This window comes from Argentina silus, assembly GCF_951799395.1.
Source record: "Argentina silus genome assembly, chromosome: 11".
In the NCBI taxonomy this organism is placed as follows: domain Eukaryota; kingdom Metazoa; phylum Chordata; class Actinopteri; order Argentiniformes; family Argentinidae; genus Argentina; species Argentina silus.
In genome coordinates, this window is record NC_139665.1 from 14510562 (window position 1) to 14537942 (window position 27381).

General features: G+C 43.6%; 3 protein-coding genes across 5 annotated transcripts in view; 2 read left to right on the forward strand and 1 right to left on the reverse strand.

The window, feature by feature from the left end:
- LOC310812388 (uncharacterized protein) lies at positions 1 to 27153 on the reverse strand. 3 transcript variants are annotated; one of them, XM_083680919.1, is made up of 15 exons: positions 26928 to 27153; positions 20773 to 20964; positions 18489 to 18756; positions 18072 to 18208; positions 17184 to 17451; positions 16935 to 17075; positions 16157 to 16180; positions 14144 to 14185; positions 13810 to 13853; positions 12543 to 12624; positions 10879 to 11019; positions 10516 to 10614; positions 9750 to 9839; positions 9379 to 9487; positions 1 to 383 (listed from the first exon to the last, which is right to left on the reverse strand). In XM_083680919.1, exons 1-15 carry the CDS (start codon positions 26984 to 26986, stop codon positions 358 to 360), a joined length of 1722 nt encoding a protein of 573 aa, XP_083537045.1. In that variant the 5' UTR covers positions 26987 to 27153; the 3' UTR covers positions 1 to 357. The 3 variants fall into 3 exon arrangements, with proteins under 3 accessions (XP_083537045.1, XP_083537046.1, XP_083537047.1); XM_083680920.1 differs by lacking the exon at positions 16157 to 16180; XM_083680921.1 differs by lacking the exons at positions 14144 to 14185; positions 16157 to 16180.
- The window catches only part of LOC310812386 (C-myc promoter-binding protein-like), a 316219-nt gene that overhangs the window by 225406 nt on the left and 63432 nt on the right, over positions 1 to 27381 (forward strand). The gene's annotated exons all lie outside the window — the stretch shown is intronic.
- Positions 918 to 6977, forward strand: LOC310812084 (uncharacterized protein; the record flags this gene model as incomplete). The annotated part of the gene is made up of 3 exons (XM_083680503.1): positions 918 to 1314; positions 2302 to 2495; positions 6150 to 6977. The coding sequence occupies 3 exons, from the start codon at positions 918 to 920 to the stop codon at positions 6975 to 6977; spliced, it is 1419 nt and encodes a 472-aa protein (XP_083536629.1).

Consider the following 27381-nt stretch of genomic DNA (forward strand, 5'->3'; position numbering starts at 1 on the left):
TTAAAGTATCAAATAGTAAATTAAAAAAACATTATTCACAAAACGACATTACGAGTAAGATTGTCCAGTATAAAGAGGAGAGTACAAACATTGACTGAAAGTTTGATTTGATGTATTTTTGATAATTATTCTCAGTGAAGATTACCTCTGGTCGGAACTACTGTCGGTTGGTTTGAATACAATACTCAGAATACTCAGAACAGATATGTTTCAGAAACGTTGATCTACTCTAAATGTTGTATACGTTTTTAAGAATATAGACAAATGTTTGAAATGTAAGGAATGAGTGACAAATATGATGTCAATTTATCATCAATTTGATTTGTAGGTAGAATTCTCAGTCAAAGTCTCAATCATTCACAAATCTTCAAGGCACTGTCCAGCTGGAAAACAAAATACAAGAGAGGGATGTTAGTGATTCTGACTGCAACAATCTTAACACTGTGGTTGGTTGATGTTGACATCTTTATATAAACCACACTTTTGGTATAACCCACAGTAGCATACACATAATCACATAATTTGTTCTTGGCAGGTTTAATACAGTGTTTTCATTGTTATAGTACATTAGTAATTACTTGCGCTTTGTAGTTGCATAGTAATGAAATTCTCAATGTGTGTTATCACACATGTGGAATAAATACTGCTTTTGTTCTTTAATCCACTTGAAGATTAAGAGTTATGGAAATGTTATGTAATAACATGGTAATACAATGGTATTACTGTGCAATTATAGTGTTACTACACAGGTACACTGTAGCAGCTACTTGATGTAAAGTGTTTCCAAAGCCCTCACCCTAACCCTTTTTTTTTTTGGGGGGGGGGATCCTGGTGCTCTGTTATATGTATGAGTTTGCTATCTAATACATGTGTTTAATATTTATTTTATTGTATTTATGTTTTTCCAAGGGGTTAAAATGCTGATGGAAGTCAGTAACAGCAATGGACTCCAGGAGCCTGACCTGCTATCTCAGCAGGACCCCCCACCCCTGCTGCCCAAACCAGCCAAGGACAATGCCCGGCTACAGAAACTCAAAAAGAAGAGCGCCAAGAAAAAGGCCGGCCCCTCCCAGACACCCATCCCCTTCCGCTCCTGTCTGTCCCCTGTGAATGAAGCAAGCACAGACCTAGAATACAGTGACAACTCAACACCCCCCCGGACACCGGATTCTAGCTACTACGCCGAAGCTCTACCTCTCAGACCTTTGTATCACCACTCTGCATCACCCCACCCCTACCCCCGCAGTTGCTCATATGGCCAAACAGGGGTCTTCCCTTCACAGTCCCATACCCCTCCGGTGCGAACCTCAGAAGGTCAGGTGGCGCCACTCTACGAGTGCTCATCGTTTATGTTTGATGACGCCACCGCAGTCACAATGCCACCCCCACCCCCCTCCCCCACACTTCCACCAGAGGAAGCGTCAGCATCTCAGTACGGTTTTAACTCATTTGAAGGACTGAATTCATATGGGTTTACATCTACAGGACCTGCCCCCGTGCCGCAGTGCACTCCTCCAGAGCCCCCTAAATTATCAACTAACATGGCTCTGTTACCGCCACAAGCGCAAGCACAAGCTCCTCGTCATGGTTATAATCCAGCTGGAGCACTGAAATCATATGGGTCAGTGACCGCACTAGCAACAGCCTATGCACCAGTTCCAGTTTCTACATCAGCTCAAGATCCCATGCCATTACTCCCACCCGAGCAAGCACCAGCTCTTGATTATGGATTTAGTTTACCTGTAGCATTGAATTCATATGGGATAGTAGCTCCAGGACCAGTGCAAATGCCCTTGTCGTTTCTTCCAGATCCCCTTAAAATATCCACCCACAATCTGACTCTTTCCCCAGCAGCCCACAGTGGTCCTATCTCGGCACCTGCTCGAGTTCCAGTTCAACCTCCAGCCCCTCCACCACTAGTTTTGGCTCCAGTTACACCCCATGCACCAGCACTGGTGTCAGCTCCTGTTCCTCAACTCCTTGCTCCACCACTAGTTTTGGCTCCAGTTACACCCCATGCACCAGCACTGGCGTCAGCTCCTGTTCCTCATCTCCCTGCTCCATCACTAGTTTTGGCTCCAGTTACACCCCATGCACCAGCACTGGCGTCAGCTCCTGTTCCTCATCTCCCTGCTCCATCACTAGTTTTGGCTCCAGTTTCACCCCATGCACCAGCACTGGTGTCAGCTCCTGTTCCTCAACTCCCTGCTCCAGCACTGGTTTTAGCTCCAGTTACACCCCATGCACCAGCACTGGTGTCAGCTCCTGTTCCAGCTCCTGTTCCTCAATCCCCTGCTCCAGCACTGGTTTTTGGTTCGGCCTCTCAGCCACAACCACCTATCTCCACCCAGAGAGAAACACTCAGCAAGCCCAAGGACGAGGCTCTGAGTCAGGCATCAATTTTAGCCTTTGGCCCCCGTAAAGAAAAGCCCCTTGCCAATGTGATACCCTCTGAAACCATCAGCTTGCAAACAGCTGTCGCTGAAGCTGGCAATGTAAAAAGGTCTGAAGTTGTCTCACAAACTAAGATTTATACATCCAAGGCAACATTCTATGAAATCTCCAGGCCTCTAAGCCTTCAAGATTTGACAGGGTTAAATGCATCATACCAGGGAGCATCATTGGCCACTATCCACAGGGAGAAAACAACAGTGTCGGAGGTTAACAGTAAACTAGCAGCCTCATATACTATGGTTTCTATAGCAAACTCTCCTTCTGGGCGACCAAAGACGCCCTGCTGCCAACCCTTAATGGGAACAACCCCTGTGTTTGAGATATCAAAACCCAATCCACTCCTGTTTGCTGCAAGTCCACTGTTGTTCGCTGCAGGTCCAACCTCATCTATGGAAGTGCATGCCCCTGCTGTTAGCAAAGAGGCACAGAGATACAGCCCAACTATGTCTGTTACTCGCACAAATAAAACTCCCACAACAGCATCAGAACTGAAACCAACTGAAACTGAAAATAATGCCTTAAATAAACTTTCAGAAGGTCCATTTATTGATAATACAAATATAACTGTAAATGGTGGAATTTTAACCAATGTGGATGATAAGATTTCTCATACTGAGATTTTAGCACCAAACATTGGTTATGAGGTATCAGTTCCCAAACTACTGTCTACAGAATTGACAAAAATGGACAAAACAGCTGAATTTGGAATGCCACCTGGGTATCATTTGGCAAAGACCCTGGTATCCCCCAAAGGTTTATCAAAGTGGGCTTCAAATGGACACATTGCACCAATGACTTTACCACAAGCTCTACCAAGCCCAAAACCACTGTCACCCAAATATACAACACCAGAGTCTCCTATACTTGGTGCCCGTAAATCTATAGCTTCATTATTAGGGCACCAAATACCCCCAACATCCCCAATGGCATCCCCAAAACCTAGACCGCGGTCAACATACTATGGACTGACTCCGGCTGAGTATGTTGCCTATGGTGGAATTCGGACCAATTCACCCTACTATGGTCCTACTGGGCCCAAGGTTAATGAGGTGCCACCATTCAATGTTAAGTGTAATGGATTACCAAATGGAACTCCTCATCCTATCTCTAAGGCTGAAGCATCCTTCAATGAATCAGAGGCTCCTAAAACTGTTGATGGTGAAGAGACAATAATGACCTTGCCAGTGCAGCATTCTGCTGATCAGCTTATCCAAACCCAAGCACCTTCATCTGCAAAAAGAGGCTCCTCTGAAACTCCAACACATCAGGCAGCTACATTCAACACAAACGTGTCTGAAGAAAACAAATCTGAAGCACCTACTAATGGAATACAAACAGTTAAATCCCCTTCTATGAACATACCAAAACCTGAACCTGCATTGGCCTTGGGACAACAAACTATTCAGCAACCCACAAGTGAAGTACCCACATCAAAAGCCTCTTATTCTGAGGCTCCAATACCCATACCTAAAGCAGGTGAGGCATACACACTCAGTGCAGCACCATTTGTAGTAGAGGCACAGATAAATGAAATTCTTGCTTTCCTGATAGAAAGGAATAGTGTGTCAAAGTCCCCATTTCTCCCACAGATAGGAAATATGCCGTTTCCAAATGTGACAAATATTCAATATCAACCAGGACAGTTTGAGGCAGCTCCAACATGTATGCATCCTCCTGTTCATATAAATCACACTGGGGCTAGACTCCCAATAGAGCCTATCCTTGGCACTCAGTCCACCTTGAAGCCCTACAAAGAAACTAGTCTCTTTACTATAGACAAGACCCCAACCACAAAACAAATATTAGATGCTAGATTCCCTGCCATGCCTATCTTAGGTAATACACTGATAGGTAAGAATATCATGGGAACCAACCTCCAAAGCAAGCCTACTGCAGGAAATATAGTGCCTAGCAAACCTAACACAAAAACTATACTGCACAGCAGACCTACCATTGAAGCCAAACAGCCCAGTATCCCCACCATAGAAAATATAGTGCCTAGCAAATCTACCATAGAAACTTTGATAACCAGTGAACCTATGATAGAAACCAACCTTCCTAGCAAGCCTGCCGTTAACACTGTGCTGCCGACCAATACTGCATTAGAAACCAAATTACCCAACAAACCTACTGGAAAAACGAAACTATCCAGCAAACCTATTATAGAAAATAGTCTACCCAGTAAATGTGCCATTGAAACTCTACTTCCCAATAAGCCCATTGTTGGGGCCCAACTTTTTAGCAAGTATGCCACAGATGGTTTTATTCAGCCTACTCTAGAAGAGAAACCTCCTAGTACACTTATGATAGAAAACAAACTCCCCAACAAGCCTTCTGTAGAAAATAAACTGCCCAGTAAGCCTATCACAGATACTGTACTGCCCAGCAAGGCTATCACAGGAATGCAACCCCTCAACACGCATGCCACTGGAGTGCTAATGACCAGCAAACCTACCATAGAAAGTCAACTTCCCAATAAACCGACCATAGAAACTCTATTGCCAAGAAAGCCAGAAGCAGTAATGACTAGCAAGCCTACTGTAGAAACTGTACTGCCAAGTATGTCCATGATACAATCTAATCCTTCCATGAAGCAAATCATACAAACCAACCCCCTAACAAAACAAGCCATTGAAAGCTGGCCATCTTCAACTGACGCAAAACCCTCCACCAAGTCAACTACTGAAACAAGATCCTCCACAAACTCTACTACAGAAGGTAAATCATTTACAAACCCAGCTGTAGCAAACAGAGCCTCCCCAAAACCTTTGCCAGAGCATAAACTGACTAACAAGCCCACCATTAATGTGAAATATTCCACACAGCCCGTTATGGAAATTAGACCCCCATTGAGCCCTATAGCCATATCTGCTATAACACAAACCCATCCAAACCCTGGTATAGATCCCAGACCCTTTCTAAGAACTAGACAGCCCCTTACAGCCCCTTCTATAGAAACTAAATCCATTACAAAACTTAATGAAGTATCTAAACCCCTTCCAAAGCCAGATATAGAATCTAAACCCTCCTTAAGCCCTAATATGGAAACTAAACCCTTTGTCAAGCCTGTTGTAGAAACTAGAGCTTCCCCACAACCTTTTCCAGAGCTTAAACTGACTAACAAGCCTAACAGTGTACAATCCTCTACAAAGCCCACCATAAACCCAGATCCCATAAAAACTTCCCTAGAAGCTAGTTTGATTAACAAATCCACTTTATCTGACCAGTATTCCATAAAGCCAATAGAAATGAAACCCTTTACAAAACCGATCATGGAAACAAGACATGACTACGCAAAACCTTCACCTGAAGCAAACCCAACTAACAAACCTACCATAAATGACCAGCCTCCCAAAGAAACAAGGCACTCCCTAGGCCCTACTATCGACACTAAACCCATTACACAGTGTATCATAGAAACCAGACCCTCCCTAAGTCCAACTATAGAAATTCAACCTCTTACAAAGGAAACTAAACACTTTACAAGGCCTAATATTGATACTAGTGCCTCCTCAAAACCTTCCCCAGAGCCTAAATCAGCTAACAAGCATATAGTAGATATGCAAACTCTAACCAAACCTGTCATATATAATACACCCTCCCCAAACCCTGCTGCCATTGACAGTGTGATGAAACCTGCCATAACTAAAGCTCCTGTGATTGACTCCTCTACTACTCCTGCCTCTCTGCCTCAGGCCTCAGCGTCTGTAAAAGCTCCGTCCACAGACAGAGGAATGTCACCGCCATCTCAGCCAAAGACTGGACTAACAGACATGGAGGAAGTTATGGAGGCCAGTGGTTCGGGTGCACCACAGAGGAAAACCACACAGAAAGGGACACCACTCTCTACGAAGCCAGTGACATCAACTCCATCTTCAGCTGGTGATGAGAAGAATGTTAAGACGACAGCAGACAACCCCCCTCCTCCAACTGCTGAACCTGTCTCTAAGGCAGGACTGAAAATCAAGGGTCTGAAGGCCAAACTCAGTGGCTGGTCAAGGCTGAAGAAGCACATGGTGGTCGAGCCTGAGGAGCCTCTGTTCCCAGAGCCAGAGCCTGGGTCCTCTACCAAAGCCACCAATGACAGCCAAAAGAACACAGACCAGGGCCAATCCGGTACAGCATCCTCAAAGGTTGAATGTCAGACTGAGGGCCAGGAAGTGCTGAAAGAAACAGAGGCCCCCAGGGCCATGAAGATGTGGGACGCGATGCTCTTCCAGATGTTCTCCACTAAAGAGAACATTATAAAGCAGATCAAAGCTAACAAGAATGACTCAAAGAAGACAAAGACGTCAAAAGATAATACCCAGCTAGAGTTGGTCCCTTCATTTGTGAATCGCCTGCCCCTCCTTCTCTACAGTCCACGGTTTGATGCCAGGAAACTAAAAGAGGCCGCAGAGAAACCACTGACTAAAATTGCCTCAGTGTTTGAGAGGGGGCTGTTGAATCGTAAAAAGCAGGATGAGGAACCACCAGACTTTAATAGAACCGCAAAAGGATTTGGATCAACTACAGATGTCTGATTTTAACTGATATCAGTAATGTATACTGTGCCTTGGTTGAGGATAATAGATCAATAGTATCATTTAATGACAATCTGTTATCTGTGATTAATATCAATAGATTCATGTCAGCAATCATAAATTGCTTAGATTTAGTGCAGGGGAGGCTGGTGGAGGGAGAAACCCGAGAGCGGGCTTATTGTAATTCATGGAATGGAATGAGGAACGGTATCAAGTGTTTGATGCCATTCCTTATTCCATTCCATGAATTACAATGAGCTGATCCGATTTCTCCCTTCTCCACTGATTTAGTCCTAGTGCTAAACAAGGTTAATCTACTGTATTAACTTTATATGAATTTGTGGTGTTTGAAAACCAAAGACTCTTTAATTGCCTACACTATGCAATAAGCCTCAATATGACAAGCTAAAAATGATATTTTGTTGCATGCAGATTTTTGTTCCAAGTTCTTGCTCCCATGGCATGTCTGTCTTGAGAAAGGATTTTTATTTTTCTAAGCTTTGCTAGCTCTTAGAGTCAACCTTTGGTTGGGTAGAGTGTCTGATCTCTGTGTAATAAATAGTGCTTGTACATTCCTGGATAGAAGGGGTGGAAGGGCATTGAATGACAGGAGGGCGCAGCTGTGAGAGAGAGAGAGTGGTGTAGTTAATAATGAAAGTGGTCTGATGAGTAACCTTGACTGAGGACTTGTTTTAGTTCTCCAAGTGAATGCCTTGGCTTTAGCTTAGCAGGCTAAAACAGCCTTTTGGCACTGGAGACCCGGGTTCGAACCCAGTCAATCACACAGGTCTGACATACAGTACAAGGAATCTGAGAATGCTTTAAAAAAGTATTTAGTTCAGCAGGCTAACACAGTCTTGAAGCACTGGAGATGGAGATCAGTCAAAGTTAGGAATAGAGAAGGACGTTTAACCAGATATTTACCTATTAAGAAATGACATAGTTATTACACAGTAATAACCTTTGAACTACTTGTTTGTGTCTTTGGGATACATCTTAACCAGTATCACTCTAGGCACCATTAGGTTCCATTGTATTATCAATTGTTAGCACATCATTTTCTAGCAATTGGGGAAATATCATTGCAAACAGTGCCTTAAAATAAAGTGCGACCAGACATACTGTAAGGGGGGTTCGTTTAAGATATGTTGGGGATTCCCTGAAAAAGAAAAGAAAAGGTAGAGAGACAAGAGACGACCGAAACACGTCCACATCTCAGACCACATCCCTTCACCCTGCGGTCTGCAGTCCCAAAGGGCACAAAATGAGCCCAACAAAGTGCGCTGACACGCTCCAATGCACTTGTCACAAATAAAATGGGACACTATGCAACCTTAGAGAATCATACATGAAAGCCCATTAAAGACTACAAGACCAGAGAATGGGACAGGGCATTGGACTGCTTTATAACTAGGTGGTACAGAATGGATAAGAATGTAAGATTTTGGAAAGATGCTTATGCGAAATACAGAAGTGCCTTCAGGTTAAAGGAAGATGTACAGCAGCATTGATGCTAGTCATTTGGATAAGCGACTTTGTGAGTGAGTGAGTGAGTGAGTGATGATTATGCTCTCAGGCTTTTGTTGTTTCAGGCTCATGTTGTTGCTACAGTAGTCATTGTGACTGTGAACATGTTTTTGAATACCTGAATCAATAGATCCTTTTCTCTCAGGAATTTTTGGAGAATTGTAGCATCATTCAGCAATGTGATTTGTTTTGTATTTAGTTGTGTTGTAGCTATCTGATGCTCATCAGGACATACTGTAGCTTTATTATTAAACCAGTGACAGAAACTTATATTTATCCCCTTACAAATGAAGCAGACATACTGCTTATCCCTATGAGCCAACCATGGTGTTGTTTTTGAAAGCTGCTGTGTTGATTGTATATACATTTGTATACATATGTAACGTGTATAGAATGTTCTTGCCTACAATATTGTGTGTATTGTCTGATATATTGTCTACTCCATGTCTACATTAAAATCAACTTCAATCTGTTGTCTCACTGTTGTTCTTATCTTACATTGTACAGATCCCTTAATGAGGTGATGAACTGCATTTAGTTCATGGCTGATCATAGGGAGACAATTGTCCTGTACTGGGTATTCAATTTTTTTTTTTTTAAATCACCTTTATCAACTAATTCAACCTTTAACTTTTAAGTAATTTAAAGTGTTCATGATGGAAGACATACTGTACTAACATATTGAATAACTCAAATGCTTTCACAATTACAGATCAGAACAACAGAATACAGCTGTTGACAGTTTTTCATTGACCCAACAATACAGTATTGAATGGCAAAACATTTGTTTATGATAAGGTGCTTGATGTGTTTCATTCAGTAAAACAATTGACAAAAAGGGGGATGTTTCCTAATGAATGTAGGTGTGTCTTACTTGATTTCCCGTTTGTGTCGTCACTGTAGTCATCGTCATCATTGACAGCAACCTTCTCATACTTGCCGTGGCCTGTCACCACAAATTTGTACCTTTTACCAGAGGTTCCCTGGAAATAGTTGAATATTATTAGCAATAGTTATAAACACACACACACACACACACACACACACACGCACACACACACACACACACACACACACACACACACACACTCACACACTCACACGCACACACAAACACATTTAAAAAGGTGTTTAGTGCTTCAGAATTGTGTTTTATGTGATCTAGCAGAATATTGTCTTGACTTCTTCTTCTGACATGACTTCTCTGAGAAAAAAAAAAAAAAAGACAATAGTTTAAACACTTACCCTCCCTCCCCCAAGTCTCCCAGAGGAAGATGGGTCTCCTAGATTCTCCCACAGGTTCTTCTTGTTCAGCACATCACCTGGCTTCACCTCCTGGGAGAGAAAAATATACAATAACAACACTTAGTACAGACAGCAAACCGAACCCTATCTAACCCTAACCCCAAGTTATTTCATAAGCAACTATCAAGTTGCAGTTGATCGTTTGCTGATGTAGTTTGACCATATGTGTGCTCATAGGGCACTGTTCAAAAAAAGAGTGATCGAGGGATCTGACTCTTAACACTGCAATGCTTAGCATTTCCTACAGGGGGACATCTGAGTAACCAACATATGGTGCCCTGTGAAGCAGTTGATAACCATCAGACCTGTCTGACTTGAGAATGATACATCCTGAGGATTTACACATTCACACACATCATACAAATTCAGAGGAAAAGATGAAGGTTGATCACAGTGACAGAAAAGAGAAGAAACAGAGAGACAGTAAGTTACCTTGAGGAAGGAAAATAGAGGGAGGATACCACAGATGTACACAGTTGAAAGAAAGCTGAGAACAGAGAGAAAACAGAAGAGGTCCAGAGGGAGAACCATAAACTGTAAGCTGAGGTCTTTGGCTAAGAAATCACATCTGAACAATAGAGCGAGCAGATGTGTAGTATAGTAGGTTCAAAGCTGGGTAGATATGTTGTGAGTCTTAGTTGTTGTCTTATTTGAATACCATCAGCAGCTCTAAATCACTATGAGCAGACATCTTGAGGTGACTCACTGTTGGTTTGGAGGTGGGGCTTTTGCCGCTCTCATCTGGGTTTCCTTTCACCCATTGGTTGATGAGGTCAGCCACGCCTACTTTTATACCCTCCGCATCCTGACAGACAGATAGTGGATCATTGGTCAATACGTCGGGACAAAATGACAGGCTTATAAATCACCCCTATTTTCATTGCATTATAGTGCAGCAGTTTACCACGATTGTTGGGTAACTCACCTCACCCATTATCAATGTGTGGCACCCATTTCTGCCCACCCCTCCTCCACAAACCCTCCCCTAGTTCTTATCATTCTGTTATCCATTAGGGAGTACTTTTATTTTACAGTGGAAGAGAGACTTATACGTTGTGACCCAGCTTACCTTGGATGGTGGGCCTTTAGTGGCGTTCAGGCTCCAGGCGTCTCCAGCCTCAAACAGGTTCTTCTTAGAGGCAACAGGCTCAGTGGGACTCGGGAGGTCCATCAGAGCCTGCTTCACTGCCTTTGCATCTTTGGAGGATGTCTGGAAAGATAGTATATCGCCATTTAATTTTCTAGACTTTAAGGATGTCGTTTTTGTGGGACTGAAGTAAGATTTCAAGGAGATTGGATGTGAGAACAACAATGTAATTTTTTCATGAGTATCAACCCTGATCTCTCTCTGTCCCTCCCTTTGTTTCATTTGTGTGTGTGTGTGTGTGTGTCAAGGTCAAAGCATTGCACAACTAGTCTGTTTCCTCTGCTGTATCAGCATAAAAACAGGCACACACAATGAGAGGAGGAAAAGACTTCAGCAACTTAATAAACAAAGGAATTTTCACATGGCCACTAACACACAGCAAAGACAAAGTACAGAAAAAGTGTCCCTCCTGTTACTGTGACCCCAGTATGTGTGTGTGTGTGTGTGTGTGTGTGTGTGTGTGTGTGTGTGTGTGTGTGTGTGTGTGTGTGTGTGTGTGCGTGTGTGCAGTGTGTAGTTTGTGTGATGTGAGAAAAGCATAGGTGTTAAGCGTCATGCAAAGCTCTAGGGACCTAATGTCCCTGAAACACGACATCTGTTCAGGCCATACCACCTGGATGATCAGGGGAAAACTGTAACTCCTCTGCCTTGAGGACAACCCCAGTGCTGGCATGACAAAAGGAACATTCAGCATTCACACCTTGAACATTCAAGGCGAACAGAGCCTGAGGTGGCCCTTTGTTCACTGTGTGAGACAGGAATGACTTTGGCAAACAAATAAACGCCCTGCAAGAGTCAATCAAACAGAAACACGCTCTGACTTGAAGTGAAATAGGACTAATGTCAGTAGATTAATTTTCATGAATATGTTAGGTAACACCATGGTTCAATATTTCAAGTCAATCTTGAAAGATCTGCCTTTTAACATGTTATGAGATTTTGCATTATGGTTTGAGGTGTGAGGTAAGCAACTTGCGTGACGGTCACACGGTCACCATCGGTTACATAGTATAGGTACTCACGCCGGAAGCGTTAAAATCCCGGAAATCTGAAGCCACGCCCCTCTGCTGTTGTACGGAAGTCAAGTTTCCCCATTGACCCTCACTACAAATAGCTTACCACTTTCGACATTCCCTGTTTTTTTCATAGGCTTGGGGGTGTCATTATCAACATAGTTAGCAGTCATCACCATCAATCACCTGCATCATCGTTAAAAGATGACTGGAAAACGCATTGGAAATCCCATTGGAGACCACACTCCCGTAGCCCAGTAGAGAGCTGTGAAACTTCCGCGTGGTTTCACAGCTCTCTACTGGCACTTCTCAATATCACCGTATACTCGTAAAATGAACGTCACACTCTGAATTTTGGGTGTTGGAATAGAATATTGCTATTGCTAAAACACTGAGATTATCCTCTCTTCAACTCCGGCCTTTGTAAGATGTTGTTTCGGAGACACTAAACAGAAAGGAGTCTCTGCCTATTTAAATCTAAACAGTTGGAACTGAACGGTTAATTGCGTGACGATTGACTGCTACCCAAAATTCCAAAGCCCTATGTGTGAGCAAATGTGGGTAGTACTGTACCTCAATGGCATGAGTGTATTGCTCCAGCCTGTTGTCGATCTTGGAGATAGGCAGTGATGGCAGAGTCTTCTTAATGCTGTTACTGTGGTAAAATAACAGTGATTATTTAATCAGGATACACAGTCTAGTTCACCACAGATAATCAGGCTCATTTTAACAGCCAACATAGAGTATGTTGGCTATACAATATAAACACTATACCGAATGGACTATTCAGTGAATGGTTAAAAAGTGTCATATTGGTCCTATATTTCATAACCAGGTTTTTCAAACTGTTAGTAGTCATACTCCACTCCCTATGCTCATTTCCCAATTCAACATAAACGCATTGCAAGACTACATCTCAAGGTTACTGCTGAGCCTGCAATGCTGCCTCTCTCTAGGGCCAAGTTAAGATCTCAGACTCCAAAAAAGACTGCCTGACCTCATAGAGCACCATTAGTGTGTCACTCAGAGCAGGTTCACAGCTACAGCAACAGCTCCATCTAACAGCTGATGCCTGTGCCAGTCCAAACACACCGCCCAGAGGATGAGGAATGACCTCATCACATACATCAAACATCAGATCAGAATAACAGCCCCAGTGTACTCTCAAATTTCAATACGCCTTTTTCTCTCTTCAAGCTTATATTCACAAGGAAAGTTAAATTTAGGGCAATAAAACACCCTCACACCTGATGAGGTCATCTCCAAAGGCCCGTTCACTGACCCCTACGCAAACATCTCTGAGGGTCACAAAAACACGAACGCCACAATAAAAGTCCTCATCGTTTTTCCATCTCTGATTTAAAGCTGCCATCACAACGACCGCCTTTTTTATTGTGTTCCCTGTCCATCCCTTTAAATACCGAGCCTCACACAGCAGGGAATCCTGTTAGCGGTGATAGCGGGCAGCTAGGTAGACAGAAAGGAGCCGCGCTGCTGCCAGCAACGCATATCTCCGCCGGCCAACCAGAGAAAACACTGATGCTACAATACATCTGGTTTGATTTAGCTCACCTATAAATCACTACTGACAGAGACGGGATGCAATAAAGAGAGGGAGAGAGAGAGAAGGAGAGGAAGCAGAGCTGGTCAGATCCCTGCTATTCTATTTCACTGTCACATGTGTTTTATTCTCACGCCGCTTTGGCTGTATGGTTTCCGTTCTGCCGTCGGAAACCATTCACTCCCCAAATTAGAACACAGCTTTTCGTCCTCTCCGCTGAGTTTTATGCGCGCTGATGACAGATACTCTGTCACACATAACGACTTCAGGCCTACTCACCTCTTCTTCAGAGAGCGGTTCAAGGACTCTGTCCTCTCAGTAATCTGAGGAAAGAAACAAAGGAACGCTGGATTGGTACTAAAGCATGGTGGCTCATGAAGCACAGGGGATTAAGACTGAGACTACACTACTGAGGCTACATCAAGCTGCTCTAAAATTCTTCGGAGGAAGGAAGATGAAACCGGAGAGGTTTCTTTGGAGCATAGCTAGACATCAAAGAGAGACAGCAGGCGAGGTGTCACGTTACGACCACACAGAACACAACCGCTGTGTCTCACAAGTAACCCCTCCATGACCTCTGACCCCAGAGCTACCCCCTGAGGGTGAGACTCACCGTGCAGGTATTATCAGCTGTCACTCTCTCCTCCGTTTCGTTCTGTAGGACAGACATACAGTGAGGCACAGGGAAGCACACTGACAGCAGGAAAGACATGGAGCACAGAGCACTGCTGCACCACAGACTTTAGTTTGATTGAAGTGGATTGACGCACTTTGATGACAGCCCTTCCTTCAATGTTACTGACATTTACAGTACCAGTCAAAAGTTTGGACACACCTTCTCATTCAATGGTTTTTCTTTATTTTTATTTTTCTACATTGTAGATTAATATTGAAGACATCAAAACTATGAAGGAACACATATGGAATTATGTAGTAAACAAAAAAGTGTTAAACAAACCAGAATATGTTTTATATTTTAGATTCTTCAAAGTAGCCACCTTTTGCTTTGATGACAGCTTTGCACACTCTTGGCAAGGTGTGTCCAAACTTTTGACTGGTACTGTACATGCACACAATACTCTGATTATCTCCCTTACACCTAATAAGACAATATTTTGATTAAGCTGTTGACTGTACATGATCTGCAAAAATAAAGATTCCCCTAATATTTCTGGTTACATGCAAATGGTGAATACCCCAATTTGTGGGAGGTGTCACTGGGAGGTGTTTACATGACTCATGCCTTATTCTGGGTATTGTCATATTCCGGGTAAAATCAGATTATTAGCGTGCATGTAAACATACGTTACAAACGCGTATAATTCCAAGTAGCAAGTTTGTGACTGGTTGAAATTATATATTTTTCCATATTCAATTGTTGATCAGACGTATTTGTCCAATAAAAATATAAATAAAGTGTGTTCACTTGTTTTAGTGGTCACTTACTGAATAAACAGAAGCAAATGTGCAATACAGTGTGTCACATGGAGCCTTCATGGCTCATTAGTTATATTGACATTAGTAAAGTTGCACAATGCACACAAATCATTTAGCTTTCAGCCAGAAGCGTGGCATGCTGCTTTCCTGACCAAGGCATCTACCAGCGAGCCACTCCATGAAGCAGATTGGGGGACTGCAAACAAACAAGTGCAAACTAACCACATGCAGTTACACATACTGTAGCATGACACAAACCAGAGCTAGACACATCAACTCAGGAAATATGAAAGCATTTCTTCACTATTTTACACCACAGAAAAGTGAAGAAAGCAAGGATGTGTCAATATGACATGCAGAAAGTGAGGGGGAGTGTCAAAACCAAATGAAAAAATAGATAAGATAGTCCAACAGTCAACCTTTTCTTTTTTGTTACTCCGATAAAGTGCCTCAAAGATTTGTCTTATTGTTTGGATCATCATTATAGTTAGTATTTAACACTTAGATTGAATTAGCTACACCAGGCTCTTAGAATAGCATTTCATATACACTCACTGAACACTTTATTAGGAACACTTGTACATCACTTGTACATGGTGGAGGTGGTGTAATGGTGTGGAGAATGTTTTCTTGGCACATTTTGGGCCCATTAATACCAATCAATCATCGCTTAAATGCCACAGCGTATTTGAGTATTGTTGCTGACCATGTGCATCCCATCCAGGCCACAATTTACCCATCTTCTAATGGCTACTTCCAACATGATAATGAACCATTACAAAGCAAATGTCACTTAAAACTGGTTTCATAAACATGACAATGAGTTCAGTGTTCTTCAGTGGCCTTCCCAGTCACCGGATCTGAATCCAATAGAACACCTTTGGGATGTGGTAGAAAGGGTGTGAGCTTGAAGCTTGAAAGTGCACATGAAAAATCTGCAGGAATTGCGTGATGCAATCATATCATCATGGACCAGAATCTCAAAGGAATGTTTCCAATATCTTGTGGAATCAATGCCACGAAGAACTGAGGCTGTTTTGAGAGCAAAGGGAGGCCCTACCCTGTGATAGCATAGTGTTCCTGATAAAGTGCTCAGTGAGTGTATCTCAGTTCATGCTCACATCACAGAGCAAACACAGCCACCACAGTTATTCACCGACACACATAGGTAGCCTAATGTATGACTTACTGGGTAAAACTGAATTAGAAGTTTCTGGTGGAATGACATGGAGCATGATGGAACAGACAACACTTTCATGATGAACATGAATCATAAAGTGGCAGGATTCCCTAGCCTGGCTAAAGCGCGACTCGAAGTCCGTAGTACTCCGCACATGACTTCAGAGCCTTGGGGGAGGCCTTTTTGATGTTGTCGCCATGGTGAGTTGATAATGAAGGATCTGTGCCCTACGCTGGTTGGTGTACCCCCTGTATCGTTTAACTTGTATCTTTGTTGATTGAACGAACTATGAGGTGTTTGTTTTAACACCTCTTTCCGCACCAACGAAAGGAGCAAGAAACGAGATGCATTGCCCAGATGCGTAGTATTTGCGAACCAATGAATGCGCTCGCTCAGAAGCTGGCTTGAATAATGGCCGCTAGGATGGTAGTTAATTGGAGTGAGGAGAGGTGGGTTCCTAGACCATTGTGTGCAGTACTCGCTGTCCCACATCGGTCTAGCTTCAGCTAGGCTAAGGATTACCTGCCACACACCTGCCAAATACTTCCAAATACAATCAGAGCTGTGCTTTGATTAAGTTTGTCTACTACAATGGAACAAATGTAATAGTTACAAAAGTGCAAGCTAAAAGCTAAATCAAGCACACCTGAAGTACTTTCAAATGTTTGACAGACAGTATGTGTTTGACCCAGGTCTGATGCATAAAGATTATGTCTGAGATTAGTTGACTACTATAGGTGAATGAGGAGGAGATGTTTGTGGTTTAGTATTGAGACATCAGAAGTACCTTGAAGGTGGGGCTTATGGGACTGAACGGGCTTTGTGGCTCATCTCCTTCGTTGCTGGAGACACTGAGGTTCTTCATCCTCCTCTCTGTAGCCTCCATCCTCCTTCTCTCTATCTCCTCTCTCATCCTCTGTCGCTCCGTCTAGACATGTAGAAACATCATTACACCGGCACACACACACACACACACACACACACACACACACACACACACACACACAGAGTAAACCATCTATCCAGGTGGTCTCACCTCCTCTTGGACCTGTCTGCGCTGCCCCTCCTCCTCCCTCCTGCGCTCCTCCTCCTCCCTGACCCTGCGTCTCTCGTCCCTCCTGAGGTTGAGCTCCTCCAGCTCCTGCTGCTCCTGTGTTTGCCTCAGCCTCAGCTCCTCCAGCTCCTGGGTCTCCTTCTCTGCATGGCTGCGTCTGAACCGCTCCAGCCTCTGCTCTGTCTCCTGGAAGGCCTCCGCCACCTCCCCATCCACCTCCTCTGCCTGGTCGGCCAGGCTCCCACTGCGACTGGGGATAAAAGAAAACAAAGCCTAATGTTAACACATCAGCCTTTCTTAACTTTAAAATTCATATCAATCCTTATAAGTTATTTTATTCATTTCATTGTTGAGTTCACCTGACTCTGGTGTAAGAGGAGGAAGATGATGATCTCCTTCGCTCAGCCATGTTTCTGTATGTTTACAGACTATGGTTGCTGACTTTATCAGGCTAAACTACACTCAGGAAGGATGTTGAGCTACACTACAGGAAGCTGAAACATTTACTGATCTTGTCATGCCTCTTCTTACCTCACTATGAGGTAAGAGCTGAGAGATGGTGCTGAGACGCATAGCAGAAGTTCTCCTTCCTAAAAAATCCTCTTTCTCAATCTAGAAACTCTTAGTGAGAAAGTTAGCAAATTTTATATAATTTCTTTTATGTAATTTCTGAATGGTGAAACCAATATGTACACAAATACCATCAAATAAAAGTAGAGCCAAAAGAAGAAGATAATGCTTCACTGTCCCATTACTTATGCAGGGCAGTGTATATACTGAAATAAAAATAGTATATTTACTATTTAATAGTTCATATAAACACAGAGACCATTCATACATTCATAGGCTACTGCTATTTCTGGTTCTAACCTTGGGCTCATTTTTCCTGCAACTAGATATGATGTCCTCTCCACTCCGGCTGCATGGCTGCTCATGTGTCTCATTTCCTGAGGCATGAAGACTTTCGAGGTGTAGGAGATCTTCAACTCTTTCTTCTTTTCTGTTCCCTATTGGTATAAAACATCATTGCACTTAGCGCACACTAGACCTTTGCCTTGACATATCCAAAGCAATAGGTAATCACTAGAATGTATGGAGATGAGCAAGTTGTGTTTGTGCACAGGTGAATTACGGAGGTCAGCCAGGGACATTGGGGGGGGGGTATACCATGAAATGGGATCAATGAGTAAGCGAGCTAACTTTAGTCAGATCTTGAATCAACTCAACAAAATAATATTACGAGAATTTTCTAAGCTCTCTTTCTGGAATACCCCCCAGTACAAGTACCTTGTCATCTGTTACTCTACTGGAAGCCTCTTGTGTCTTGTTGTTCGTCCTTCTCTCCCACTCCTGCTCCTCCTCCTCTTCCTCATGTTGTGGTACGGTTTCATGGCTACTTCTGGAAGTTTCATTCGGACTGGGCTGCTGATCCTCTCGGGCCCCCTGTTCCTCTAGGTGGCGCTGCTTGCGTTTCTCCAGCCTCTGAGTCCAGTCACTGAAGCCCTCATCCTCCTCAAAAGCCAACCGGCTACCTGGCTTCAGGTCGCTCTCACACCTAATGACAGAGTTAGCATGAGCCATAATGAATAAGGGGAGGTTGCCTCTTGTGGCTGATAAGTTGTTCCCTCGTATGGTTAAGCTGATCCTGGGTCATTTGGACAACCTCACCCCAGAGCGGTCAATAACCAGCCCTAAGGCAGGCAGCATGGCCCATCAACAGGGCTCACTTTAAAAACTGTTGTTTGAAATATTCTATTAAATATTTGCACCATCTAGTGGAACTGAAGAGAGGGAGGAAGTCAAGGGCTGTGTATGTGTGTGTGTGTGTGTGTGTGTGTGTGTGTGTGTGTGTGTGTGTGTGTGTGTGTGTGTGTGTGTGTGTGTGTGTGTGCGCGTGCGTCTGTGTGCGTCTGTGTGTGTGTGTGTGTGTGTGTGTGTGTGTGTGTGTGTGCGGGTGTGTATTTGTGTGTGTGTGTGTGTGTGTGTGTGTGGATGCCAGGGGGTTTATCCAGATAACAGGTGTGAGCCAGACCCCAGGGTCTTTGGCGTCATAGAAACGGACATGGTGGTCATGGAAACACTAACTGACTGACCTCGCTGTCAACGGAACGGCACTGCTGCCTGCATCCTATAGTTTCCTGCCTGCTTGCCTGCGAGCTACGATTTCTTCCTCTCCTCTCCTCTCTCTCCTTTCTCTCCTCTTTCCTCCTCTATTCTCTCTTTCGGTTTTCAATTTGGCATTACAACATGTGATTTGGTACAGTCCCATCATACCACTGTGATAATATCACACTCCCTAATAAAAACTGCATTCAACTGAATTGAATATCCAAGACACAGGCTTTGTAAACAAAGCCAAAGGCTTTCATTATTGGTTCTCTTGTAAAAGCTCAAGTGTTTTTCTGCTCCATAAACAAGCATTTTTTTCCCTCTGTAAAGTTTGCACAACCTTTTCCAACCTTTCCACACACACCTGCACCTGTTGTAAAACGTTCAACTGGCCAAATCCTTTTAGCTTTTCCATAAATGGAGATTTATTATCCTAGCAAAACCAAATAGGGAATATGTAATCAAAAACGCATTCTCGTCACCATAGGAACCTAGAATTTATAGTTTTGCATTGCGTACTGTGTGGGGCTGTCCTGTCCGAAAATGAAGGTTTAGTACGTATTCATCCTGTAATTAAGGCTACATTTTGGAACCTAATAAAAGTTCTAAGCAGAACTGCACTAGAAGGCATTTAATACAGTAGGTAAGCAATGTTCAGTCTGTCATCAACAAAATACCCTGCCAAGGGAGTGTCTTGTTATCTTATAGGCCCTTATTATCTTGAGCATAAAGAGATCAACACTGACACAGCAAATCTGAAAGCAATGGCAAATGAACCAAGTACACTTAATTAGAGTACGTTAATAACACCTCAGTCAGTTAGTTAGCAGGGCACATGAGGTGTGACTTGAGAAAAACATGACTTGAGAACCACAGCTACAACTGTTGAGAACCACAGCTACAACTGTTGAGAACCACAGCTACAACTGTTGAGAACCACAGCTACAACTGTTGAGAACCACAGCTACAACTGTTGAGAACCACAGCTACAACTGTTGAGAACCACAGCATTGTACTATATACTATATTACTATAGTATTATACAGTAATTTCCTGTAATCAGATCTTACTGTAAAACAACTTAGCACAGTCTGTAGGTCTTCTTGAACCAACAACACTGCTAGACCATACAACAGAGGAACCAACAGTGGATCCCTGGTAGGTATAACAGGAAGTCAAAAAATACAGTTATGTTCTGGCAACCATGGTGCCAGTAAATTGTAACTGTAAAAGTAAAGCGAAAACATTTTACTGTGCAATTTTAACCATTGACGGGAAGGAAAACATCTGACCCTGATTCAGTGGAAACCTGTACTTTTGGAAAATAAAGAAATATAACCTGTGTTAATCTAGGTTAGTCTCATTGGTCCCGCTGGGACCATATATACTGAAAAATGTATGCACTCACTGCTTTTGGATAAAGGCGTCAGGTAAATGGCATATATTATTGAGATGTACTTACGGTGTGTCCCTTGCTAGGAGCCCATCGTCCTGTGAGGGGTTGGAGGGGTTGGAGGGGGTGGTGGGGGTGGTGGGGCTGGTGGGGCTGGTGGGGCCAGAGTAGGTCCCCTCTCCTTGTTGCATCTCCCTGGCCCTCCGCCGACGCTCCCGCTGTATCTCCTCAGCATCCTCCACACTCCGCTGGGCTGTCACCCTGTCATAGACACACACACACACACACACACACACACACACACACACACACACACACACACACACACACACACCAGGACACACACACACACACCAGCACACACCAGGACACACACACACACACCAGCACACACCAGGACACACACGTGCAGACACACACACAAGGACACACACGCGAACACACACACACACCAGGACATAAGCACCTAAAGTTATTGGATACAATATTCATGGCATCACACATTTATATACGCAGTATATAGAGTCACGTGATAATGGCATCTCATTTGTTTATTCTGGTATTCCAAAAAGGACAGCTCAGTTAAAGTATTCAGGTTTGACTGACAATCTAAAACATTTTTTTAATGTGATGGTTTCTACTTTGGGACAGCTGGATTCTTGTAGGATATTTCTGTCAGAAAAACTGCTAGCAAAACCAAATAAACAGCAGAGAGTGTAGCCAGAGCTCCAACAAGACTGGTGTATTAGAGCAATAAGCTCCCTAAAGTAGGTTAATTTGCTTCCATCTGGTTCTAGGTTCAGGTAAAGCTCTACATTTTTTTGGTTTCTGGGTCAATCTTTCCTACAGGGGTGATCAGCTTAGCCTTAATGAGTCCCAGAATGAGAACACACACACGCTCGCATGCATGCATGCACACACACAGACACACACACAGACATACACACACACACAGACACACACACACACAAACACACACACACACACACAAACACACACACACACACACACACACACACATACACACACTAAAAGCTACCGTTTGCTGTGCTTACTGCTCACTCAGGACTGTCGCCACTATTCAAGTTTTAGAGTTGCAGAGAGTCTTTGTTCTTACACACAACTTACAGTAAACCTCCCCCTTTTTCCTAAACTCCAGCCACAGCATTAGCTCATAGCCTTGGCTCCTCTGCTGCATGTAAAAGAGAGGAAGAGAGAGTGGAGAAAGAGAGAGAGGGGTGAGTAGGTCAAAAGGGAGAGGAAGGGAGGGAAGGAGTAAGGGATGGAGAGATGGAAGGAAGCAGGGGGTGAGTTGGTCAAGAGACAATAGGAGCGAGTGAGACGGAGAGAGAAAGAGTTACAGAGAGAGGGGGAGAGGGGGAGAGGGTCGGAGGGAAGGCGTGACCGGAGGACTCTGGAGAGAGGTGTGTGCGTGGTCAGAAGGATGGAAGGATGGTGGGGTGAAGGGAGGAGGCTTGTGTCCTGATATGAACTCTGGACAGGAGATCTACACTCACAGGATCTCTCACTTCCTCCATTTCCCAATGTTGAGCAAACATTGGGAAACGCAGTAACAGATACACTAGATATAACCTAAACTGTGGACTAAATATCTAACCACACTACACTAACCACAGGACATATGGCGTATAACAAGACCTGCAACCCCAACGTTGCGAATTCAAGTCAGCTTGGGTCAATTTTGACAAAAGCGCTTTTAATGTTTTGGTTTGCTAATTCTTGTTGCTAATGTGTGTGACGACTTACCCTTACCCTAACCACTTGAAGTGAATGTCTAACCCTTTTGCTAGGAGACTGTTGCTAATTACAGCATGATCTGGATTCATAGGAAATTGAATTGACCACCCAACCCAAAGCCAAGTGTGAAGCATAAGCCTGCCATTGTGTGTGTGTGTTACAGGGCTGTACTGGGTGGCCAAATGTCTGACAGGCATCATACATTTCAAAGAAATAGGTCATCTCAGGATCTGGGATAGGTCAGTCTGAGCAGGAAGAGGCTAGATGCCTCTCAATCTCAGAACAATAGCGAGAGAGGAATTAAACAGCACTTGAGCTGAGCTGAGTATAAACTTCCAAAGCTCCCTGGACTGACACCCACTCTCTCAGGCCAGATGAGGACGTCAGTGGGCTATCACTGCCAGAGAGACTTACTGTTAACAAAGTGATCAGTTATTAAATTACCATGGCAACTCTTTGCCTTCCTTGTTTGTTTGCAGGTCGTGCTCGGCGGATTTTGATAATCCAGAGCTTTGGCCTATGAACACAATCAGGTGCTTTTGTTAATGTGGAGAATTTACTTGTGTGTGTTTTTAAGTCGGGGGAAATTATCGGATGATTGCCTGCGTATTCTGTCTCACTCACTTGTGTACACAGTCCCCCACACTCCCTTCACATCAGGGGAGGCTGGTGGAGGCAGAAATCGGAGGACGGCTCGTTGTAATAAATGGAATGGAATAAGGGACGGAATCAAACACGGTCCGCCAGCCTCCATTGCGTCACACCGTTCACCTCTAGAACCAGACCACTGTTGGTTTAGGACCGCCATAAGTCAAACTTACAGAAGAGGACATTTTCAATAAAAAAAATAATCGAAAATGGTGACCTTCTATCTGCATCTTCTCTCAAAACGACATGTGCATCCCAGAGTTATGATGACTGAAATATATTTGATATGTGTGTCACTTTTTCCACATGTGGAAGATTAAGGGAGGCGAGGTCTGCGAGACAGATTGAGACGGGTGTGTGTGTGTGTGTGTGTGTGTGTGTGTGTGTGTGTGTGTGTGTGTGTGTGTGTGTGTGTGTGTGTGCGCGCGCGTGCGTGTGCGCGTGTGTGCGTGTGTGTGTGTGTGTGTGTGTGTGTGTGTGTGTGTGTGTGTGTGTGTGCGCGTGTGTGCGTGTGTGTGTGTGTGTGGATGAAGTCATTTCCAAGGAAGTTACAGCAATAAAAGAAGCCATTGAACCAGACCCTATGTCATTCTGGTGATGTCATGAAGTGATGCACCACAGCTTGCCAACGCAACTCACCAAACAGGCATAGAAAAGGCCCGCAGGCAGCAACAACAGAACATAACTATCAATCACACTGTTGTGGAAACAGCCAGATGCACTGTAGTCAGTGAACTATAATGACATTGCATCTGAATCATTTAGCAGGCGCTCCTATCCAGAGCAAATTACAGTACATATTTATTGAATGAGGAGATATTCTTAACATTGACATGACAACAGTGTTATGTTATGACTCTCATAAGAGACTATTTACTCTCCTTTAACATAACTTACAGTATGCATAATAATAATACATATGATGTGCATTCAATACCTCAAAAGCATCCAATCTCTTTCAGATCCTGGTTGAAACTGTGTGTTAGGGCTCATGATAAGAAACTGATTTTGAGTGCACTCTCTTACTTAGGCCCTTATCTGCTACTGCAGAGGCCTGTCGTCCAAACAGACATGATCTGGAACAAGTCTCCTGCCATAATCTGTGGAATTCACCTTTTCTCCTCCAATCTCTTTTGCTCTTAAACATCTCTCTCAGTGGAGTAGGGGGTGATTTGGACCCAGGGGTCTTTGAGTAGTGGAGCCATCTCTTCAAGGTGTCTAGAGCCCCTGTTGAGGAAACAGGTAAAAACACCCCCAGGGCTAGAAAGGAGAAGAGGATGATATCGCCTCCAGTGAAGGAGAGGAAAGGCGGTTGATAAGGACAGGAGGCTGGAGAGGAAGCCCTGGAGAGGTCGAAGGTCAGAGGTTAAACCCTGTTTAAGTATCAATCACCAGGGCAGCAGCATTCCTCCTCTCCCTTATCACCCTGTTATCACTAACACATGCCGCGCACTGGGAAGGTGGGGACAGGGAAGATAGAGCTGAGGGTGAACAGGTCAAGGATGTGGTGTCAGCAGGGTGACAGAAGCTGGAAACTGGGGCGCACAGGGGAACTTTAGGGAAGGTTACTTCAGAGGTTAGCTTGGCTTCTCTTGAGTCCACTGCAAGAAGCCTTCCAATTCACTTCACTGCCCTATCTATCACCTGGATGCTTATAGCTATAGAAATAGAAATCGCCATGGTCTGAAGGGATATGTCCTTTCTATGAATTCTAATTCTATGCTTCTAGCTTGACCAAGTCAAGTAAAAAAGCCATATCTCTTCACTCTCCTCGCATTGCCCCATTGTTTAACATGTTGATTTTTACCAGGTGATCCACAGCTCCTTAACCTAACATGACCCAATCAGATCTCTGGATGAACTGTGCTCCTTGGCCCCAGCCTTCAGTACTGTGTGTTGGAGCTGAGGCCTTTCAGAGGGCCCTCTGGATGACACAGGCCTTAGACAGCAGAGCCAGATCGTGGCTTGGAAGAAAATATATGTTTCCCTCCATTAAAATAAGCCTGAACTCGTCCCACGAAATGATTGCATATCATGTGTCCCTCGATCTGCAGACTTGAAGAGCTCGCCATGGCCAAGGAAGAGTCATGGTTGACCTGGGAGAATCGTGTATCTGTCAGTGACTGGCTCCTCCAGAACAAAGATGTTCAATGAGTCAGTGATGGCCCTTAGCACTTCCTGTGATCAATTGGGGGGTAGTTAAACGGGGTGAGTCACATGCTGATGCTACTGGAGAGGAAGCTATCATCACATACATCTTACTGTGATGACGAAGGTTAGGGATTATAGTTACCTTTGGGTGATCTCATCATTCTTACGTTATCCATTTTCACTGGAGGGGTATTAAGTGTTAGCAAGTTGATGCTTGCCTTTGTTTGAAAAACAATGTTGCATAACTCAATCTCTAGATCAATTTCGAACCGAAGTCTACATTGACAGTTGATATGAGTTTATTATTGGGTAAAACATGAGAGAACAAGTCAGGACTAATGACACAAAAATGGTGTGGCACAAACTGAGGACAACTGATATTTCTACCGATCTGCATTGAAACATATCCCTCTAACTCTACCACCCAGCATGACATCTAAATATCGGACACAATTAAACTTCAGATCAATACAATACAACAACTAAAAAAACTGGCTCCCTTTCCTAAAGACCAGTAACCCCCTCTGAAGTAGTTGGGTCTCGAGCTGATCTCTATGACCCCAAGGGGTCAACCCCCTGTGCCACCAAAGGCCTGGAGGGGGGTTAACCTCCCACAGAAACAATTAACACCAGTTGATGGGGGGAGGGAGGTTATGCAGAGTCACTGCCTATCTTCCACCGTTGATTGAAGACCCATCTCTTCAGGCTACATCTTAACTGTCCCTCCTAAAGACCTCTTCACCCCCACTACCCTCCTGTACAAGTTTCTCTACTGTGAATAAATTAATAATAAATGTTTTTTTAAAAAGTAATTATTCCCTCTTCTAGCATTGTGACTGCCAATAGCCCCTGGTCTTAGCATAGACTACTTAGCATATTTCAGATAATGACTGATGGATAGATGATTCACTTACTTAGACAAATGTATTTGTTGTAAGTCGCTTTGGATAAAGGCGTCTGCTAAATGCCATAAATTAAATTAAATTATAAAAATATAGAGGGTAGTTACCCAAGTAAGTGGTCTTGTATTTTGTGTTATCAAGTGATGTGTATATGTCTCAGGTGACACTGACTCATTGCTACTAGAGACTGTCACTCTTCCTTATAGTTTGTTGTGATTATTAGCAGCCTGTTATTATATTTATGTATCAGCACGTCTTGTTATTTATTATTATTACGACAATGTCACGATGCAGCGTCATCACACAGCGGACGGACGAAGAATGCACACAGACTGTGTAGAGAACGGACTAAGCTTAAAGCATGTTAAAAGTGTTTCCTCAAATAAACCTTTGATCACACACTCTAACCACAAGTTATAGACACTCAGGGTGACATCATGTAACGCAAGAGGTTTCCGTATTTTACCTCACTCCCAAAAACAATCTGACAAAGGCTGTATGGGGGTCTAAATAAATTGTTAGATGACAAGTAACAATAAAGGATGAAAGTGTGATTTATGACTATGTCTTTACACTTAATGAAAATATAGTAAAAACATGACCAGATATCTCTCACTGCATATCTCTATATATGTTGATATGACATTATACAGCAAGTGTACCACTAAAACCAATCAGTCTAACTCACATCTAATTTACACATACTGTACTCCAAATGTGTATCAGCACACAAACCAAACCAAGAAGCTCTTCAGCATCTCTTACCGTAAGAGGTTCTGCAAACCTTGCTTGCTGGAGTTTCTCCTCAATATAGAGCTGGACATGTTTTTTCTGTGTGTTTGCCTGCACCCTTGCCAGAATCACTCTCCAAGTTCTTCACGACTGCAACACTGGTTTCCCTTTGCCTCAACAGCCACAGTGTGAGGAAGACCGGGAAAGGCTCTCTGTCTCTTTGTGTTGTTTTCCTTCCCCTCTCTCTCTCTCTCTCTCACTCGCTGGCTGGCTGGCTCACACACACACACACACACGCACACATACACACACACAGAACCACTTCCTTTACGATTCTCTCTCCTCTAATGCTTGCTGGGAATGTAAGGATTCTGTCTCTCTGTGCTCTGTCTCACTTTTGAGTCACAGGCTTTAGTCACAGACTTGCCCTCCTTCTCCTTCTCCTTCTCCTTCTCCTTCTCCTTCCTGGCTCCAGCATGTGGTTCTC

Bases quoted from the DNA above. Each gene is read 5' to 3' on its own strand.
- LOC310812388 (XM_083680919.1), bottom strand. From the start codon at position 26,986: ATGTCCAGCTCTATATTGAGGAGAAACTCCAGCAAGCAAGGTTTGCAG. The intron at 12,625-13,809 runs GTGAGTAGGCCT...ATTTTACCACAG, and splicing joins AACCGCTCTCTGAAGAAGAG to TAACAGCATTAAGAAGACTC. The intron at 11,020-12,542 runs GTACAGTACTAC...CTATCTTTCCAG, and splicing joins AATACACTCATGCCATTGAG to ACATCCTCCAAAGATGCAAA.